Below are 16,649 nucleotides of genomic sequence, written 5' to 3' on the forward strand. Positions count from 1 at the left end.
TGTGAAGAGGCCGCTATTAATCCCACTAATTAAACACATTTCTTAGCATTTTTTTATAATAAACCCATTCATAGAGAGTCTGCTGTGATGAATGTTTGATCAGACACTCTGCTGACTTCACTCTAAGTCGCTAACTCTCCCAGGCATCAGCGTTCTCCATTCACATATTAGCATATCTGTGTTCGGATGCGGCCTGTGTTACTGTTACTAAGGTATTAATGAAGCTTTGATGAATTGGCAAATCTCCACCACTTTTAATATATTAACATATTCACAGAGTCATTTGGGATCCGCACTGAACGCGACTCTGTGCTTATTTATTAGTCCCGTGTGCGAGTTGGTAATTGTATATGGGATGATAAAGGATATAATTGGTGAGATTAAATGCTGAAGAAAACATGTTTACAGTAAATGTGAGCTAGAACAGAATTAATTGGTGTACAAGGAAAGCAGAATCAAAGCAGTGTGTCATTAATAAGACTGGAAAGCCTCCGTAGATCCTCAACCTGTGCTTCAAGTTTAGATTAATAGTGGAACAGTTATGAGACGCTAATTAGCCGGCGAGCGATGTTTCTGACTTGCTGGTCGTTAAGACCTTTTCCTAAAGTATCCACTGACAACAGACAAAGACTAAATGAGTCACAAGACGGGAATATACTGAGATAAATGTTAAGATGCAGAAATGCATCACAGGCTGGTGATATTTACTTTGTCGTGGTTTGAGTTCCGTCTCGTCCTCCAGGGTTCTTTAAATGAAACTAAGCCCACGTGGACGTGCTTGTATTACTCATGTAGAACATTTTAATGTGTTACTGTGACTGTCTAGTTTTATTTCTGCAGTCAAACACAACTCAACTGTGCCTCAATAAGACGGATGGACAAAGTTACTGTAGAGATGCTTCACGTATTTATTGCAGTGTTCGTCCACTTCTTGTGGTTTATATGCTTGTCATAACGAGTGCCATCTTAAAGCTCACTGCATGTTTTCTCCAAAGGGAAGTCACATGTCTGAGTAAATAACAAACAACAACTGGGCTCAGAACCACAACGGCTGCTTCAAAGACGCAATGTAAATGCAATGTTACACTAAATGAGCATTTACCACATTCTACAAATTGTTATCGTTGTTTTATTGTCTATTGTTTATTGTCCAGTTCTAGTCCAGTGGAGTTTTTAGTACTGGTTACTGGTTTAGTGCTGTTTTTAGTCGACTGGAACATCACAGACATCATTCATTTCATTTTATTTATTATTAAACAACAGATCTGGTCTTGACCTCCTCCGGTTTGGTTCTAAACTGCTTAATTTCCAATTAAAGTCTTTTCAGTTTCATGTTCATACTCAAAGTAGTTCCACAACATTTCCAATGACAAAGAAAATAAATCATACCAAACCACTACAGTGTGTAATAGCTCCACATGCTTTTTACCAGGGGGAAATAGACTAAAACCAGTGCCAGAGTCATTCATTTTCTGTTGCCCTTAACAAAGAGAACAATCGTTTATCTTTAATGTATCACACATCCAACTATGCTTTATCTCCGTTAAGGACAGATGTTCAACTCTTGCATTCTGCTCTGAGGAAGAGAGAGAGAACTCTGACCTTAGCAATGATGGGATAAAAGGAAGCAAGGGTTCTGAGGAGCACATTTAGATGCACTGATTCCAACAGATTCCACTGATTTCAAGTGATATGATTAGCAAACAACATGCAGAAGGAGCAGGTCGGGAAAAGGTTAAAATCACTGTGGATCAAATGCTGAACGATCAGAACAGCAAACAGGCTCCTCAGACTCACAGTGCAGTGAAGCCTGGATGTGTACAGTAGTTTTCTTCCAAAGATATACTTGTTACATGTGAAGGATGCTACCGGCACCTGAAATGTGTTTTTCTTCTCCTCAGCTCCGTATCGACAGCAAAACAAATCTCAGCCTGATCTCTGCCACCGGATCTGGAGTTTTCAACAACTCACAGGCGCAGACAAAAAGTAAAAGCCTCTTGTGTGTGGATTATTGAGCGCTTGTGAATCTCCTGCCTGTGGAACCCACCTGGTGGATGAAGACCTGCGCCCCCCGCGGGCTCATGAGCAGCACGGCCCGCCGCAGGGTGTCTCGGTAGCGGTTGAGCTCCTCGGTGCGCATGGTGCTGAACAGGTCGGTGAAGACGCGGCTCACGTTGCGGTCCACTCTCTGCAGGGACACGTCCAGGCCCAGCCGGGACGCCTGGTCCATGAAGGTCTGCAGGCCCCGGATGTCTGGAGAGAGGGGACACGGGACAGGCGCTCAGGTACGATTACCTCAAAATGCTGAAGTTAATGAACAATCATTGTTAGGTAAGCAATAACTTAAAATGTAATCAAACTAAAAAGCTGAAAATCATTATTTTATTGACTTATTGTTGTTTTCCTTATGCCTCCTTAAGCCTTGCAGCAGACAGGAATGCTGTGATGTAATGATGTCACGTCCCAACGTACATGCAACAAAAGCAAGCACTCAAAAACTATAAGCAATTTCACCCAAAAATTAAAAGTAGGTTAATTGTTCAAAGACAATAATAATTATGAGTTCCATTATGTTTTTGACGGTGTTTAAAGTATAGCGTCCTCAGTCTTTATAAGTTAGTGGAACTGTTTGGGTTTACAGTGCAGACGGGGCAATAAACAACGATTTATTCCCAACGAGCTCATTAGATTTGTGGCTGAACATCCTGAACAGTTGTGAGTCGAGGGCAAGAGTCTGATTCCGGGAGTCGCAGCGGGAGAGAGGTCATTAAGAATGTGCCAAGTCAGAACACAGTTAAAAATGAGGTTGGGCAAAATCAGTGGGGCAACGCGTAAACATCAGCAGCGTGCGTGTATTTGCATATGCTAATATGGATGGGTGCATTTTCCCCTGTTACATCTCTGGAAATTGATGAGTCATCGAGTCTCTGGCGCTCAGTACAAATGCATGGGCATGTGGCTTAAATTTACTGCGCTCACGTCAGCATGTCTATAAATACCGGGGGTGGGTGTTATCTGATGTGAGGCGCCACATCATTCTTTTCTCCTCTGGGCTAAATCTGGAAATTAGGCTAATAAAAAAACCCTGACCTGGTCTGAGCAGTGAGGCAACGCAAGCGTTCGCTGGCCCCGTTTCTCAGGCAGCAACTAGTAGGGCAGAACAAAACATGAAATTAAATCATTCATCATCCTGAAGCATCACCTAACTCTCTTTGAAAACTTGCACACACACGGATGTGCACACACACCTCCGTGCTCCTGTGTTTAAATTGAAACGCTCCCCTCGGCGCTGCTACTTTGAATCCGGCGGGCAGCGGCGAACCCCCCGAGTAATCCCTCCTTTTGTTGGAGCATAAACACAATTTGTAAGTTAATCACCGCTTTCCGTTCCTCCTGTCCTGCGACCGGACCGCTGAAATTAATTCTGTCTGAATCACTTAATCCAGAGCGACTCCAGGGAGGAACACCCACACCAGGAGCAACGCGGGGCCTGAAGCCGAGGGACGTCCTGCTAGCGCCGCCTGGGCCACAGGTGTGTGTGTGTGTGTGTGCTGGTGTTCAATGTGAACTCATGAGTCTACGCAGCCGATCCCTAAGGGCAGACCCACGTCACAGCTTCAGGGTGAAGCTCTCGCGTCTCACCGCCGGGAGACGGAAGCCGCCGAGTGAAACAAACAAACAGGAGGTCAGAGCCCGTGAAGCCGCCCATAGAAGCGTCTGGCTTCGGAGCCAGCGTTCCGAGCCTTTAGCAGGCTTCTCCGTGGGGCGGCCGTGTCAGCGGTGGACAGGCCTGCGGAAAAGAGGATTAACGTGGAATTAAAGGTCTGGACACTACTCGAGCATCGTTTCTGAACACAAGCCTGCTCCTGAAAGTTTCAGATAGCGAGCGAAAGTTGAGCCGTCTTTGCGCCCCTGCATCAATATTCAACTGTTTTGGTCCTGATTCCGTCGGTTTATCGGCTCTAGTTTGCTTCCCAGTGTGCATCTGGTTGAGAGCACAGATAAGAAATATTGAGGGAGACTGAGAATAGCCCGTAAAGTTGCTCTTACATCCTTTTTTTAGCTCTATCTCACTTGACTTGTAACTAAAGTGGGACTCCCTCTTGGACCGGAGCCATGCAGAAATGAGCATATCATGATCAAAGGGCTCGCAGATCCTTTACTGAGCTGTCAGGCTGCATTGCAATCCAAGCAGAGAAGCCCGGGAACGGCTCCGCTACCGGCCCGTGTTTGCTCAGAGAGTCGGCTAAAACAATCAGCTGCTGCTGCAACAACAACGCCGGCTAATTATACGCAATATGGATCCTTTTGCAAATCTGAAATCTATGAGACGTTGAGTGCGTTCCACACGGTCACAAGAGCAATCAGAGCGACAGAGGGATATTACTGCTCCATACAAACTCAGTTGTCATTATATTAGGTACCCCTCTGTAATAAAACCCACAGTTCACCAACATTATCATTGACAGTGCTGCAGCAGAATCGTCCACATTGGCGCAGCACATTATTTTGCATGCTTCCCTTAGACGCGATTTAAGATTTAGGATTGAAGCGTGTTTTGGGCTTTAGTCAGACATCGATCAATCCACTTAGCAGTGAGGACTCTCAACGATTGGACACTCTGGAGATCAATTAGCTGTTGAATAGGCACCAGAATCACGCTGCAATAAATAAGTAACAAACATGAACAACTGCGCGTTTGTGCTTTGAATACTGGGTTTTAAATTCAACATTTACTTTGATTCTTCTATTTGTTGAAAGATATTATTCTTTTATGCCCCTTTAAAATAGACACAGAGTTGAAAGCTGTAGATTCACACGGCAGAATTACTGCAGTCCTCTGGAAAGTAGACGGGCCCTTCACTTTCTGCCCAGCTGTAAATTTTATCTTACATGGATAAAACTGACATTTCTGCCCGTCAATCCACAGTCACACCCAGACTTACACCACATCCAACATCTGTGCGAAGGCCTGACTACAGCAGTTCACAGACGCTCCCCTTCAAGCCTGACAGAGCTCCTGCCTGCAGGAAACGGAGAAGGCGCCCAAATACAGGTGTGCAAACTTTAACCAAGGAGACGAGGAGCGAACTGAAGCTGCAGACGAGTTACTGTAACTGTCCACCGGCCCGGAACAAGCTGTCACTACCCTGCAGCATCTTCGATTACAGACTAGTTACACACTCTGCTCCTTCGTGTTCTGACTGCACCTGTCTTGTAAACGCTCTCAGTGAACCTCGTTGGAAATAATAGCAGCTTAATTAAGCTTCACCTGATTCCAGCGACATGTAGTGGCTCCACTGTCATTTTCACCAATAGGTGCAGGTTAAATTGGACAGACCTGACTATTGATGTTCAAGAAAAACAAATAGTTTTTTTTTTTTTACATTTATGCCTTTGTCACCTTTTGCCCTGTTCTTGTTAAGATAAAATGACAAAGCAATTGTTGTTTGCACATGGTTCACAGGATCAACGCACCCGCGCAAGCTCACCTTCAGTGGCATTTACCGAGGCCTTTAAAAACGAGAGCGTCTCCAGTCACAACGGAGCGAACGCCAAAACACAGTACAGGCTCACACTGTCACTCCGTCGGCCAAGACCATTCGTGGCAGCGTTTATTTTATATTCCACATCTAAAATACAAACACCGAGGCCTTAATTGCAGGTTATGTGCGGATAAAATGCTAAATCGATGACAGAGTCTAATGAAATCTGATGTTAGTGGCACTAGAGAAAAGTATATGGCCTGCCTAAAATCTGGGGATTTCAACCTCTAGGCCAAAAATCCATGCCCATTACATTAGCAAGCTAGTGTTGCCATTTATGTCACTAGTGAGCAACACAATAGCCTGCAAAGCACCATGGCTTGACTGTCTTGTTCAGTCTGCAGCCACTGAGCCGAACAGTGTGTCCGAAGCACAGTTTGTTAAAGTAAACAAGCAGAGGCGGGAGGATGAGGCCGGGTTCGCTCTGTCATGGTGGAAAGAAGTGGCATAAACCCACATACACGTACAGAGTCAGCACAGGAAGCGAAGCACAGGCCTGGTTTTAGTTGGTGCCATTCAAATGCAGCAGAAAACAGCACGCAGTTGTTTTATCTATCAGTGCTTCAGCCCATGTGTTGGAGGAGGTTGCCCACAATGCACAAGAGGCCGCACGCGAGCCGGCCGTCAAGAAGTTTGTTTTTCGGAAGGGAGAGATGAACCAGTGCGGCCTCAACATGTGCGGGATCTATTTAGTCTCTTTTAAATAAAGCGCTGAGGCATCGCGCTGCCCTTCAGCACCGTCGGAGAGCGCTGTCATGGCTAAAATCAGCAGCAGCAGGACGGAGCGATGCTGATGCAAGGCGGAGATAGAACCGAGGGAACAAAGGAACGTGCGCAGGACAAAACATACATCTAAACAAAAAAGAAGAAGCTGAAGGGTCTTTTGCTGAGCAATGGGCTCTTATTGGATTATCATAATTTGGTTGTCTTTCAGTGCTGGCCCCGGGGCAAAAGCACATAAGGCTGCTTTAGAGTTGTAATGCATTCTCATCCTGCTTCCTGTGCTGCGACCGTTCGCATACGAATCAGCGCGTTTCTGCTCCTTGTGAACGAAACCAAATTATGTGTTGCAAATGTACAATGACAAATGGAAGGAGAGGTGATGCTTCAGAGGCTGTTCCCATGCTGTGATGGGCCCTTTATGTAACCGATGCATCGGTGGAGAGTGGAAGGAATTGACTTTCTTGACACGCTTCATTACACCGAGATGCACTCGTCCCTGAGGTCGGAGGAGCCAGATGTGCAGGCCACTGTATGTTCAAAGCAAAACCCACCGGCCCAGCGTTCGTGCCACCGTCTAAAGGCTAAAAATAGCCCCGCGACCAGCGTTGTGAAGAACGTGTAATAAAGATAATGAGGTTTCTGATGATTCCGTGTGTAGCTCTGTGCAGGAACGCCGGAGGCCACACGCGAGGAGGTGCTCCATCTTTGCTAACGCCTTATTCGGGAGATTAACGCACCATCAGCGCTTTGACGACGCAGCCGCCCGGCAAAACAAGACTCGTGGCAGGAACTTAGAAGTCACCGCGCGTTCTTTGCTCTTTTTGTGCTAAACACAAAGAGCTGGAGCCAGGAGACAAGAAGGCTCTGACAGGATCCCACTGAGAACCTGGCGAGAGCGACGGTGCCACGCTTTCCTAATCTCATTTCTGATGTCGCAGATCTGACAGCGCACACTGGAAGCTACTGTATGAGACCACGCAAACCTACAGCACCTGCGCTTATGAAGGTGGAGCACCTGTGACCTAAAACCACAACCACTCCTCAATAGATACCAGGGCAGTTTACTGGCAAATGCAAATGAAAGGATGGAAACAACGGCGAAGCACATGTTCATCACCACTGACAGGGGGACTGAACTGATCATCATGGCACCTGTTAGCATCAGTGTGAGGCAGCAGTGAACATTTTGTCCTCAGAGTCGATGTGTTAAGCAGAAGTCTCTGAGCCACAGTCGTGGGATGTTCTGGTTAATGTTCCTCTGGGGACTGCTGTGACACCTATTGCATTCAACTGCGTTTCCCATTTCCTTGGAAACAATATTCACCGATGGCCTCTTGGTGGAGGGAGAACAAACTAAGTCCGAGGCGCTGGCTTCACATTCCTCATCTGCAGGAAGTACTGGACAAACACGTCCAATCCACAGAGTCTCCACCTTGTACCTTCCAGGACTTAAAGGATCTGACATCTTAGTGCCGGACACCACAGCAAACACTCACGGGTCTGAAGTCCATAGCTCCCCGGGTCAGGGCTTGTTTTCACAGCTAAAGGGCCTGATCAGCGTGAATTCTGTTAAAGGCCTGTTTTTCTATTATACTAAAAAGACGACTATGAGGTGTGAATATCATTTTTCATGGAAGACGTGAAGGCCGCCTTCTAAAATGGCAGGGTTTCAGTTTAATAAGAGCTGGCGTGTGAAGCCATGCTGTTATAATACAGCAGTATGAGGCCTGACATCGTCCTGCTGAGAAACTCAGTGACTTTTCAGGAAAAGAAACGTGTCTGCCACTTGAACTCCGGGAGGCGTCTTTACGGCCTGGTCTGAGGCTCAGTGCATAAGTGGTAATTCTAATAGATTCATCCTCCCTGTCTTTGTTTTCTGTGACGAACTTCATGAGAGCTCAGAGCGAGAGAAACGTGGATGCTTCAGAAAATGGAATAGAAGACACATTTTCTGGGTCGTGTCTGAAAATGTGCTGTGGGAGTCGTATCTTCGCTAACGCTGGGGAAAACCACACAGGCCGTCTGCCCTGGAACGTGTCTCTTTCTACTAACATGTGGCAAGTAGACGTTCATTATGTGTCAGCACAGTTTGCTGCAGCGCTCCTCTAACCAGGCAGTTGTGTGGGTCATTGTAGTTCAGCCTTAAGTCGGGAACTGCGGGTGTTTTGACTGTTCTGAAAGGAGGAAACTAATTAGACGCTACATCCCTTAATTAAATGACCAGAGAGCTAAATAGTGTAACACAAGCTCAAATGCCAATGGAGACTGCTTTGTAGCACCTAATTTAGCAAAGGTTATTTTGTTTGAACCAATATTTCCCTTCATTATTTAATCACCACCACTGTTGTGTTAAACTGAGTCTTCCTTGTTGTAAACTGTAGGTTCCTTGTCGGGGGAATTAGAATGACGGCGATAGCGCTCAGGTGACATATCTTAGAGAAACAGCGCTTGGCAGAATGTGATGAAGGAAGACGGAGAGCTCGGAGACAGACGGGGAGCTGGACAGCTAGTTAGCCACGTCTGACAGACAGCGGAGGCAGAAAGAAAGACGGACGAGCGGCAGACGGACGGCCGCGGAGCGAGGCGGACGCGAGGTCGCGGCCGCTGGAGCCGGAGCCGCTCAAAGGCTCCGCGGAGGAGCTTTAATTGATCCAACGCCATGCTGATCGAGCGCTTTTGCAAAGAAGACGCCCTCGGAGGACGGATCTGTTTGAATGGGAGCCAGCGTGTCGCACACATTCACACGGAGCGGTGCGACTCGCTATAGAGTCAAAACAGTGGAGTGGAAAATTGTCTAAGGATGGTGGGTGGCTGTCGTCCCCCGAGGGCCCGCTGTGCTATACTCCATCAACCGCAGCTTCAAATGTACTGAAGAAATAACAAAAAAAGGATTTACACTCCTTTTGGGATTGCACTCTTCCACATGGTAAAATATTATCCAGCAGCGGCAAAGTGTGATCTGAGGAGTGCCAATGCAGCAACACACCCTTCATCCCTCTGCACTTCCCAGCCCATCGTCTCTCAATCCACAAACCTGTGACTTCAGCCAAATGTGGGTCAAAAGCTGGTCCACGAGGGAATCGGCGAGAAGCAGAAAATATAAAAAAGCATGGGAGAATATTTAAATTACTGCTGGGACACAGATGAGCCAATTAGGCTCTGACTTGTCTCTTCATGAGGATTCTCCTAATCGTGAATGCAGGGACGAGAATTTATTTTTATTTTTCACCGCAAATTCTTTTAACTTTGATTTTCTCCCCTCTTTTACAGTATGTGTGTGCATCTCTGCGTGGGTGCTGATGGTCTTTCATCTCAGTTCCAACTCTGTAGTCCTTTCAGCGTATAAACTCTCAGTGTTAAGACAGCTCAACTTCAGTGGCGGCGCGGATCTCCCCCGACGCTAAATTAAGCACAGACACCATCTTACACACAACTAGCACGTTTATGGGATGCGGTCAGACTGCTCTTTTTTCTAGTTCCAACTCACCATAATCGCTTTCATAAAAGATGATGAACTTCTGCCAGTACAGCTCGGAGACGAGGGTGAGGAGGACGTCGCTGATCCGGACCGGGGGCCGGGCGGCCAGCGTGTAGCTCTCCCCGTCCGGGCTGGGGTTGAGCTGGCAGGCGGCGCGCGGGCCGCCGTCGCCGTTCCTCTGGATGAAGAGGTGGGGGATGTGCATGGCGTCCGTCAGGGACTGCAGGGCGCTGGCGGCGGCGCAGCCCGTGGACGTGACCAGAGCCAGAATCCCCTGGTTCATCAACTCGCAGGCTGGAGGGGGCGGAAGAGGAGAGAGTGGTGACGACAGATGTTTAAGGGGAAAACACAGATACAGGACGTGGAGGATAAAGAATAATATGATAAGAATATTCAAAGCAGCTCAAGCGGATCAATAAGAATAATAAATAACAAATTTTAAAACATAAATAGTTCAATAGAATGTTTTCTATTCTGGTAAGACTCAGTGAGGATGCTAAGGGTCATTTAACGAACACAGACTCAGTGTGTTATGCACCCAACATGCAGGAAAAGGCAGCTGAGTGGAAGGAACCTGTCACCAAACATAATCAAGGCTGCGTTAACCGCACGCAGACGCTCTGATGCCAACGGATGCGTCCCATGCGTCTGAATTAAATACTGCCCTAAAGACCCGTTGGGCTTCATCTCTTTCATGTACATGCGATTAAAGTCTGTAACGCAGCGCTGCTTAAGAATGCAGACACATGTTTGTGGCGTCTGTGTTTGGTCTTAAAGCGCTTTTTCCTTTTTTTTTTTGCATATGTAATTGGAAAAAGCAGCTTTAGATCCTCTTAAGATGGGTCAGCGTGTCTGCAGGGATAAAACGCCAAACACTGAAAGCTGAAAATGCCACGTTTGACATCGCTGACCTGCTCTAATTGGTGGTAAATAGCTAACGAGCGTGAGGCTGCAGCCATCTTAGTTGTTGGGCGTTTGTTAGTTCACTCTTCAAATGAGCCGACAGTAGTTCAATGCAAAGCATTGCTATGCAAATGTCTGTTTTAGCTTGAGTTGAATTGCTTCATCGAAATTGTGTATCACGAGATGTGAGAATTTTTACAAAGCAACAATTCTGATAGAGATGAAAGCAGAGCCTAGAATTAAAATAGCGACTTTGTGTTTCTTACACTTTCACCTCATTTTAAATTACACAATGCAAAACACAGACACGACCATTTAGCAGGAAATGGAAACAAATACAATTTGTAAGCTGAAAGCAGCATTAATGATGAATGCTAAATGTGCATGTAACGCTTAGCTCCAGCTCGGTTACGAGTTGCGTAACCGTACTACAGGGATCATCTAATTTTGAATGTGACACAAGACAAACTGCTGCAAAGACTCCTTTAAAATTCATCTCACACTTTCTCACATGGCAGCGCTCTCAGTTCCAGTATAAACTGCTGAGCATATTGTTGAAAAAGAGCAATTGGAGGTTCACTGGCTTTCATAAAACCACCTAATTACACAGCTTTAATGCCTGCACAATATACAGCAAAACAGAGGCCGTATCAGCACTGTGGTTAAGCAGCATATTTTAATGATACACATGGAGATACCACAAAACACGCAGCACATGGGGAGTAAAATCACAAATGAACCCAGAGGAGACGCGAAGCGGCCGGTGAAGACAAATGGAGGTGGTTATGGATGGAACCAAAGCGTAAAGGCATTAGTGAGGTGGTCGCAAGTGAATGGATGAGGATGCAGCGATGGAGGAGGGGGCTTCTGTGAATGGAGCCATGCAGGGGAAAGGATCGCGTGAGTATAAATTAGAGGCCGGACTATTAATATGACGAATGACAATTCCATCAGCAAGCACAGGACTGCATTAGGCTACTGGAGTAGTGGGGCAACTAAAATAGCAGCAGTGGGGATATGGAAATGTCAAACAGCCGAGGCGGAGACAGCACCAGCGCTGTGAAAGAAGCGCAGGTATTATTTGTAGCTTTTCGCATGAATGCTGAGGAGAGAGAGTCTCCAGAGCAGGAAGCAGACTAAGTGTTTGTGCGTGTGTGTGTGTGTAGTGGGGGGGGGCAGACAGAGGGAAGGGCAGCACGCGCTTCTTGGCAAATGTTTTGTAGTAGAACATGAAATGATAATCCGTCGCTCAGTGGGACGTCATGTGATTGACAACATACAAATCTAGAGCACGCGGCAGCGTCTAAATGTGTCAGCTGGCGACAATGAGCTGTGTAATGCTGTTCACTGGAAACGGAGCCAATCCCGTGAGAGTTGCCTGCGGAGCAGCCTACAAACGTTCCAGAGCTGCCTGCAGTGTAACAGTATAAATATGTATATGTACAGCTTTGTACTGTCCCTGAACGCCTCGCAACATCGTTGACCTGCACTTCATACCGTCCCTGAACGCATCGTCAGTTTTTTTGTTTTTTTCCTTCTCTTTCAGACGCACAACCTCCAAACATCTAATGAAATCGATGTTTGCTCAAATTGGAACAGCGAGCCGGACAAATGATATTTGGAGATGAGCTAACGTTTGACCATTTATTATCTCTTCTTTTTTGATTATCGTCTGTAAGAGCTGAAGCAAGTCTGTGGCCGTTCTGGCTCCCTAATGGACACCCCAGGCCCATTACACTGCAGACGGCCAACGACAGAAGGTGGGAGGGCTCCGCAGTCATTGGCAGCGATGATAATGGTGGAATAATGACTCTTAAATGTTCCCAGTGAAGTGGACGGACCCATCACTCATTCCCCGATATTATCTGACATCATCTGTCAGCACATAACAACCTCATACACCTTAAATATATAATACATATATAGCAAATACAGCAGCCGTCTCTCAGAAAGCAACTATAAACAGCTATAACAGCCAGCGCCGGCGTCGCTTACATGAGGTACATTGCAAAATATGACAGCAACTCTGCTGCTGCTGTGTGTGTGGAGGAGAGACACAGTCAGAATTAAGCACAGCCAGAACAACCATTTATATCCATACGGTTACAATGAAGACGCCAATATCACCTGATGCCTCCTCGGCTGATGCATGGATGAAATGAGGTCGAGATGAAATGAAGTTTTACACACATCTAATCTAACGAGCACCTCATACAGTTGCGTTATGTCACAATTAAATCATGCGGCGCGCTGATTGGAGCCGTTACGTAACAACCAGGCGTCCCGGCCTCACCTCATCACAGCGGCCCAGTGCGCGTGGGCCACGGAGGAGGCGGACGCTCAGCGGCGCCGCGGCTCGCGGCCGCATCAGAACAGGGACGCCGTCCAGTGTCTCGCCCTCATTTTGCCAGCGTAATGCGGAGGGACGAGGCGAATGGCACCGGCGCGGATGTGCTGAATAATGCATAGATCGGGGTTGTCGCGGCGATTTCACAGTCTAAATAAGACGGGCTCATTTAGCTGGCCTGACTCGGAGCGCGATCCTGGGATTTGAGGGAGAAAGTCCCACTGGGATGAATGCTGCGATATCGTCAACACCAATCTGCCCCACAGTGACAATGGGGCCACTCACATCTAATTGAGACAGTTTGTATTACATGAATAAAGTCGGCTTTGTATCAAGGCCTAATTTGAAGGACAGAATAAAAAATATATATCTTCACTGTTTTAATCTTCCATTTAGGGAGAATAAGAAGCTTAAATAGGAAACTGTACTATAGAGGACACTCAACCATGCTTCTCTAGTTTCCAGAACAAATTAGAGCTGAGATTGAGTTCACTTTAAATGAGTCATTGATGGCTCTTACATATCGAGCAAGGAAAGTTGGCCGTGGCCAGTTTGAAATGTTTCAGCCGGTGAAAGATCGGCGCTATCTTAAGTCATGCAGCTCAGGCTCAGTTGAGAGGAGCCTGAATCTTGTCATCTCCCCATGAATGGGCCCTTTCACTCTACTTCTGGCAGCTTCCCATTAGATAATGGCACTTCACCACACAGGATGAACAAAGGGGGGGGGGGGACTTGGCAGCTGAAGTTTAACAATGTGCAGCAACTCTGCAGCTGATTGAAATGAAGCATCGCTGAAGTTTGCTGCACAAACTACAGTCAGTCTCATTGACTTCCTGTTTTCCACTACTTCCATATCTATCTGTAACGTCAGAGGCTACTATTTCACCTTTACAATATACATTCTACAACAACATGTCTGTGTGAAGCGGCTGCTTTGAAGCTGGTGCAAACATTTGGACTTACATACTCCACTCACTGTAGTGGTAGTGTATGCTCTATAGTCAAATGTTAAACCATCCAACATTCATAAATGTCACCGTGCCGCTGCCTGTTCATAGTTTGTCTCAGTGTTTGTGTCATCTCTAAGTCTCTGTGGATTAATGCGTTTCATAAAGCCAGCAACTGACAGAGACAGATGTTGGATGTAAACTGCTCTTATTAATGGCCATGCAGCTTAATCAATTCTGCAACAGACTCCTTTAGGTCATTAAAACGCATTTTGTGCTAGTTTTGATGGCACATACAGCATCAAGCCTCAGTCGGCATCAACTCGGTCTCCATTCACTACGTCTGGCGTTGCTTTATTCTTTTGAGACGATACTGGTCTCGGCCCTTTTTCTCGTGCCTGCTCTCCTGCTGACGGACGGAGATAAGGGTACATATTATCCCTGTCAATACTATTGATGCTCAGACTGCCCATGTCATCTGAACCGTGAGAATTTCGCCGCAGTAAATTATACCCTCCGGACAGCGAATGGGCAGAATGGCAGAGAGGGACTTAATACAGTAGTTACTGTTTATAGAGTGGATACAGTCATAGGACCAGCACTTTGGTGCAAGATCCCAATACAACAGCCCGGGAGAGAGATTAGCCTCATGTTCAGCTTCTGTTCCAGGATACATCACAACAGAATGTAAATACTCTTAATGCAATGAGCACTTCAAGCTGCAGTTTCTCAACATAGATCGGACCAGAGTCTCAACGCGGATCCAAATGAGCCTCCATAAAAGTAACATAGTGTTCTTTAATAGGAGATCATTTTCTTGAAAGGACATGTGCAGGAGTGTCCTGGTGGCCTGGGGGGGTTGGATGCGCTGAGTGTGCCATAAATCACCCAAATAAGCACATGCTTCCAATTCTCATTTGCTGCAATTCATTTTATAATTATGATTACTTGTTGGGAGTTCTACTCTAAAGCACCTTGGCTTTTTATGAGATTATGTTAAATAATGTTAGTTTTGCAGAGACGGCGAGAGGCAGTTCACAGTATATATTTCACATACTTTACTCTAAATGCACACAACACAATGAGATTTTACTGTCAGTCTGTTAATTAATTTGGTCTTTCTTGTCCCTGTTTCTAGGAGTCAAACTAGATATTACAGTTTGATTTTTCTTATGTTTCTTATTCCTTATAATAACAAACGTGCAAAATCTCATTGAATATCTACATGTGTAACAGGCAGCTGTCATCGGGGGCAGGACAACTACAGTAGTACATCTGTGCCAATGAACAGATCCATATGTATCGATCTATATATCGATACATGCAGCATGGACCGCTGTGCTTCTGTTTTGAATCTGTGTAGCTTATCGCCACATCAAAAGGGGTTCGGGGGGTTGAAAATGCAGCCCACACTGTTCCGTTCAGCTTCCTGGGTCCCTGCGTTAAACACACTTCAGAGACATGCTTCTTATTATTTTCGACACAGCGTCTGACAAAAGGAGATGTAAAATTTATGCTCAGAGATAGTGCTTGGCTGCCGACACCTGAGGGATGCCACACCGAAAGGCCTGCAGTCTAAATCTCTGCAGCCTGAAAGCAGAGCTTAACGAAATGCACCTAAAGCTCCTCGTTAAACATTCAGCAAACAAGGAAAAAGAGCGTTGTTAGACTGGATGGGCTCATCCTGTGTGCAGACAGAGCCGAGTAACCGACAGAGAGCATGTTGTAAAACTAGGTGTCTCGTCTCATTCGTTTCAACTGTTAATCAGTTAGTACTGACTTTAATCTTCTTACTGCAGCTCTTTCGCTTCTGGACGTTGGTGGAAATGTTGAATTGGACATCTTTCAGGTCATTCTGAGACATACTGTATATGGAGACATTTAAATGCATCCCCACCACTCTGACCTTCAGCATTCACTGGGACTTTTTTGCAGTGGAGCATGAAGCAGTAAGAGTCAACCTCCAGGTCTGAGGGCATGGATCTCTGCTGGAGAGTTGGGGACGAGTCCTTGTCTCAAGTGAAGGAGCTTAACACTCTTTTTGAAGGTGAAGATCTTGTTGACTTTGGCATGTTGCAGTAAAGGGGACCTTGTATGGATTGTACTGGATTTAGGGTTTAGACGCTGCCGTGCCTTCACATCCACACATTCACAGCCAGATCTTGACTGAATGCCACCTGGGCGCCTGCCACCAGTCTGTTCCAGACACGTCCCACTGGGAGAGGACCCTGGGACAAACTGGCGGGATACCAGGGATTGGGAATGACTTTGGATCCCGCAGGAGAAGCTGGAAAAGGGAGAAGGTCTGTGTCTGCTTGTTAAACCTGCTACAACGCCGACCTGACTAAGAATGGACGGACCACTCTGTTCCATCTCCCGGAGTGCTTTTAACTTAATGCCACTTATTCCTCTGTCAGCCTCGCGCAGCCACTGATGCTCCAGGCCTAATACGGCCGGCCTAATGTGCGCAATATAGCCATTTTAATATGCACTGATCTTTGTTTCTCCTTTTTCGTACAAGGTTGATTAGCCTGACATGATTAGCATGCAGCAGTGCTTCCTGTCAGGATGAGGTTCCACTAGCGGCGTCGTGCTGAATGCTAAAGCGGGCGACGAGGGAGCCCAGTTTATGTATGTTAAACACGCGTTGGGTGTGGCGATGATTGATTATGATGGTGTCATCAACAAAGATTGGTTAGCATTGT

The 16,649-nt window shown here is 46.3% G+C and overlaps 1 protein-coding gene across 4 annotated transcripts in view; it reads right to left on the minus strand.

Moving 5' to 3' along the window:
* The window catches only part of grid1a (glutamate receptor, ionotropic, delta 1a), a 132,534-nt gene that overhangs the window by 42,877 nt on the left and 73,008 nt on the right, over positions 1-16,649 (minus strand). For all 4 annotated transcript variants that reach the window (XM_029174823.3, XM_029174824.3, XM_029174825.3 and 1 more), the window contains 2 exons: positions 9,757-10,041; positions 2,048-2,253 (listed from right to left, as the gene is read on the minus strand). In XM_029174823.3, coding sequence (XP_029030656.1) covers positions 2,048-2,253; positions 9,757-10,041 — 491 coding nt within the window. The remainder of the gene's footprint in view (positions 1-2,047; positions 2,254-9,756; positions 10,042-16,649) is intronic.

The sequence above is a fragment of the Betta splendens genome, chromosome 15 (genome assembly GCF_900634795.4).
Source record: "Betta splendens chromosome 15, fBetSpl5.4, whole genome shotgun sequence".
In the NCBI taxonomy this organism is placed as follows: domain Eukaryota; kingdom Metazoa; phylum Chordata; class Actinopteri; order Anabantiformes; family Osphronemidae; genus Betta; species Betta splendens.